We start from the raw sequence: 5,200 nt of genomic DNA on the forward strand, positions 1-5,200 counted from the left end.
CACGACATGTTGCTCTCATAAAGCGAAACTTATAGCATATTGCATTTTAATTATGACTACGATAACCCATTAAATCATGGAAAACGTTTCCAACCTTTGGCAAGAATTCCTAGAAGTTCTACTATCTGGACCTTCCTTAACTGTCACCCATGCCAGTGCTAACTTCTTTTCTTCCACTTCCGACCAACTCTACATTTTGGGAGTCATACTTTTTGAAGGTAAATAAAGGTAGAAAGAAAATCTATGAAAGATAATGGTTTGAGCGTATAGGTTTTTTAATTGATGAGGTTATATATAAGTAGCATTTTTAGATCTAAAAAAAAAGTTCAATTTTTTTATCGTTGAATGGTCAAGAAAGGAACTTGATACATTATTCGTCATTTGGCTTTGTCGTCGGCAATATAAATCAACACGACCACGTCTGACCACGAATGACTCGGATGGCGTGCATGGATTTTTTTGTGGCAACATAGACCACGAATTGTTTCGTGCTTTGTATATTGTTTGGCCTTGGTATAGTTTTTCATTCAAAACACTAGTCACTTGTTGTTCAATTCCCTAAAAATGGGTTGGTTCGGATCAAGTGGAATTAATCAATTCAATTTTGTGGATGAATAATTAAAACTTCAAAGGTATATAAATACTTACAATATCTAGATCTAAATCATCTAATGAAACGTTAATATTATTTTTGAATAACATACTTTTTTTATAATTCAAAAGCACGATAACTATTTATAGACTTTATAGAAAAGAATTGGATAAGCAAAAAAAATAAAAAAATAAAAAAACGTAAAGATTGTTCTATTATTCACAGGGCCGGTCCAAATGTATATAGGGCCTGGGGTGAAAAAAAAAAAAGAGGCCCCTTAAAGAAAAATATAATAAAGATTAAAAAAAATATATCATTTATTCTTCATTGTAAACGCGTTCAATTAGCAATAACAAGCAAGTCAAATTGTTTATTTTTTAAGCTAGTTTGAGTTTGAACCAACTTTATGCCCTAAAAATCATATTGGTAATAAATTTTTTTAATATATATACACTACATAGCCCAAAATTTTTGGACCCCCTGGAGTCGTGGGCCTTGGGCGGTCGCCCGCGTTGCCCACCGTCTGGACCGGCCCTGATTATTCATTCCATCCAACCCCATTGTAGAAATTTGGTTTTGTTGTGTCTTAAGGTTGGAAGGAGTACAACCATGGCATGTTATGTTTTGAAAACATATAATGGTTGTAATGTCATTTTTATGGCACAATATATAAACTCTCTCTCTCTCTCTCTCTCTCTCTCTCTCTCTCTCTCTCTCTCTCTCTCTCTCTCTCTCTCTCTCTCGTGTGTGTGTGTATATATATATATATATATATATATATATATATATATATATATATATATATATATATATATATATATATATATATATATATATATATATATATATATATATATATATATATATTGTCATGTTATATTTGAGGGTGGCGTTTGTAACTTTGTATGACATGCGGAGCCTTTTTGTCATCCACTCCTTCAAGCTTAAGAATATCTATTTTTTACTTTTTATTTTTTTCGTACCACTTTAAATACTCTTAATTTAATTTTAACCCAATAAATAGTCATCTTTTTTTTTTTTTTCATTTTTATCACAATAAAATTATTTTAATTCAAAAACTATAATTTTAAAAATAAATATTATTAATTAAAAATGGTTAATAAAAACAAAATATAATAAAAACACAAAAATATTTCATTAGTTAAAAAGTAAAATTTACATAATAAAACCAATAAAACATAATAAAAAATCACTTTAAATCTTTGTCCCAATAGCCATCTAAATCCTCAACGAACATATCCAAATCTTCTTTTGAATTGTCAAACAAATCACCATGCCAATCATCTTTGTGCGGGACTAAACCGCACCCCAAACTACAACTAGGGTGTGGTGTTTCTGGGTTTTGTTCCAGCCAAACCAAAACACCATACTATACTATGCATTTCAATGTAGACCTTCCGCCTGATACCTTAATATGTAAAGGGTTGATCTAAAAAAACTACAAGATTTGTTTATAACTCCAACACATAATTTAGAGTAAATTACACGAATGGTCCCCTATGGTTTTGAGTAATTTATACGTTTGGTCCCTAACTTATTTTTTTAACTCGAAAAATCCCTACTATTAGTTTTTGTTACGCATTTGGTCTCTATCTTACCTAAAAAAACTATTTTGCCGTTGATTTTTTTAATTTATTTAAATAAACACACCCCAATCTCATCCCCTTCATCTTACCTTACCTATCCCACAATTTTTCCCTATTTAAATAATAGTTTTTTTAGGTAAGACAAAGACCAAATAAATAACAAAAACAAACAGTATGAACCAAGCAAATAACATAAACAAACAATAGGGATTTTCCGAATTAAAAAAATAAGTTAAGGATCAAACGCACAAATTACCCCAAACTAGAGGGACCATTCGTGTAATTTACTCCAGAATTTAACCATTAACAATTCACCACCCTTAATAATTCATGTTTAGTGATTTAAATTTAAAATAAAAAAAAAGAAAGATAAACAAGTTTACAACATTAAATGAACAATATTATAAGGTTGAATGACTTGAGAACAACCTTGAACACCACTTATAAGTTATATAAGTACTACTATCCACATTTTACAAGTTAGCAATCGTTGCCTCTACATATTTACAAAATTTATTTACCCATATGTGATCCAACATATGATAAATTTACCGTTTTATACCACAAACACACAACATTCAACATACACATTCTCCTCTCCTCTCTGTCTTTGGTTTTAAAAAGAGTTTTCAGGCTTCACAAAGTTATGATATTCCAGTTGTGTCATCTCCCCACCAGTTGTAGGATCAAATCTGCATCTATAAAAACTGCACACCAAAGAATAAAAATAAAGTCAAAATTATATATATACATATCCATCCACAAAACAAATAAATAATATTCATATCCTAAAAAGATTTGGTTGATTATTCACCTTCCATCCATGCCAATAATAACCACTGTATTCTTTTGGTGCCCAAATGCAACAATGTACTGACAACCTTCAACCAACCGAAACTGGGCTACCGACCACTCTGAGCTGAAGTACTTGGGCAGCACTCCTGAAATAAACATTTTTCATATTTGTAAGGGCCCCAAAAAAAACCTTGGTTTCATAATTCCTTACTGAATAAATTCACTATACCTTTAATGAAGGAGAGAGACGAGCTTGACGAAGAAACAGGGGTAGTATTGTTATTTTGATTCTGGTCAGAGGATTCAGTAGCAGCCTTGCCCTTGTCTATTATGCCTTGGCTTCCTTGACTGGGCTTCAGGCTAAACACATGAACAGTGCCTTTGTCACTAGAAACTGCCAGCCATTGGATTGTAGATGAAAAAGCAAGGCTATATATTTCTGCTCTATCTGCCCCCCTTCTTACCTGCATATCATCAATCATCACTTGCTTTTTTAGTAGTATAATACAAGAATGAAGTTATAAACTTAATCATCCACATATTGTGTAGACTGTATGTATATAATCATTGTAGATAACTATAACAATGGTGACTATATCTGTGAATCCACACAGAAACTATAAACATTATATTCAAAAGGTATCTGGAATAGTTCATTGGCGTACCTCCTGCAACAGTGTCCCATCATGAGTATCGAAAATTCGAATCAGAGTTCCTTTGGTGCTGGCTGTAGCAATCATATGCCCATCCTGTGCTAGAGTGAAACAGGCAATCCGTGAATCGTGAGCTAGAATAAACTTTGTTTTTTTCGAAGCATAATGTTCAACCCTAACTTGCCCCTTCTGCAGACCTGGACAAACAAGCACAAAATTACTCGACCCCTGGGAAACCTCACAAAGCCCTTTTGGATTCGTAAACGTCTCAATTTGATGCAACAACTTCAAATCCGAGAAATTGTATACCAATATCTTCTGTTCCAAAACCACGATGATTCGGTCTCGTCTTAGCCGAACTCCACGAACTTCAGACCTAAAAGACAGCTCACCAATGCATCGGCTCTTATGATCGTCCCAGATCATAACCTTATTGGGAGGATACTGTGGTTCCGGACCACCACCGACTAACGCAAGTATATTGCAACGAAATAGCATCTCCACTATCGCAATCCCGCCTCCGTTCTCGAAATCTCGACGAAAAATCTCGCGGAAAGGATCACAGTTGTAGATTCTAAATCCATGATTGATACCAGAAGCAAAACAACCATCATCTTGATTGAAGGAAACGTGAAGAAGCGAAAGTGCTGAAGGAGGAGGAGGAGAAGCATGTTCATGGAAATCGGGATCCTCCATGTGAGGGTGTGGAACTAGGGTACTGTCATGAACCGGAACCCGATCCGGATCTTGAGAAGATTCGTTTACATCGTGTATATCAACTTCATTATCTGGAAGAAACTGGTTAAGCCAATCCCTAACATTATCATCGCCCTCTTCGTCAGTGTACTGACTTTGCTGTTGTTGAGTAGGGTTTGTTTTGATTGGTGGTAGCAGTGATGAGAGATCTTCGCTTCCATCGACGGTGGGGACTACAGAGGAGTGATCGTCTGAGTGATGATTAGGGCTAGGGTTTGGCCATGAGGGAGAGGAAAAAGACGAAACGGTTGCCATTGTTGATGATCGGAGCTTGCAGATTTACGAAGACTTTATCCACATCCAAAATTTTGTATTTGTAAATATTTTATATTTGGGCTAATCTTACGATTTGGTACACTGTACATTTACAAATTTACAACTTTGCTCCCTGCACTTCTCGTTTATCATTTTAGCTAATATTTTGAGTTAATACAATAGTAATAATTTTGTTTTGTTACTCGTTTAGCCTCAAAATAAAACTCTAAATAAAAATATATCGACGTACTTGAGTTTAGCGTAAACAAAATAACAAAATACACTTAACGTAATGATTCTTTTGACTTTCACATCGTAGTTTTGGAGTTGAAATGAATAATGATGAAGTATAGCGGGGGTAAAGGGTGAATTAAAAATACTAAAGGGGGCAAAGAAAATTTCCGTAAACTAGCAGTATTCGGTAATTGGGGTACACGTAACACGAAAAAGAAGTCAGATGCTTTGGCTTGACTCCCACCCACGCAATCCAATACCAATCTTCGTGCTTCATCTGTGAGTTGTGACTTGTACCTTGTCTTTAT

At 34.3% G+C, this 5,200-nt stretch overlaps 1 protein-coding gene across 1 annotated transcript; it reads right to left on the minus strand.

The window, feature by feature from the left end:
- Positions 1 to 2,577: 2,577 nt before the first annotated feature.
- LOC145015501 (autophagy-related protein 18a-like) lies at positions 2,578 to 4,713 on the minus strand. The gene is made up of 4 exons (XM_078973982.1): positions 3,660 to 4,713; positions 3,224 to 3,458; positions 3,014 to 3,140; positions 2,578 to 2,906 (listed from the first exon to the last, which is right to left on the minus strand). Exons 1-4 carry the CDS (start codon positions 4,656 to 4,658, stop codon positions 2,816 to 2,818), a joined length of 1,452 nt encoding a protein of 483 aa, XP_078830108.1. The 5' UTR covers positions 4,659 to 4,713; the 3' UTR covers positions 2,578 to 2,815.
- Positions 4,714 to 5,200: the final 487 nt, after the last annotated feature.

This window comes from Lactuca saligna, chromosome 9 (assembly GCF_052625555.1).
Source record: "Lactuca saligna cultivar CGN05327 chromosome 9, ASM5262555v1, whole genome shotgun sequence".
In the NCBI taxonomy this organism is placed as follows: domain Eukaryota; kingdom Viridiplantae; phylum Streptophyta; class Magnoliopsida; order Asterales; family Asteraceae; genus Lactuca; species Lactuca saligna.

What these genes read in the sequence shown, in the direction of transcription:
- LOC145015501 (XM_078973982.1), bottom strand. Translation starts at nt 4,658, where the DNA reads ATGGCAACCGTTTCGTCTTTTTCCTCTCCCTCATGGCCAAACCCTAGC. An exon ending in ATGGGACACTGTTGCAGGAG is followed by an intron (nt 3,459 to 3,659) that starts GTACGCCAATGA and finishes GATGATATGCAG; the next exon opens with GTAAGAAGGGGGGCAGATAG. An exon ending in GTCTCTCTCCTTCATTAAAG is followed by an intron (nt 3,141 to 3,223) that starts GTATAGTGAATT and finishes TGTTTATTTCAG; the next exon opens with GAGTGCTGCCCAAGTACTTC.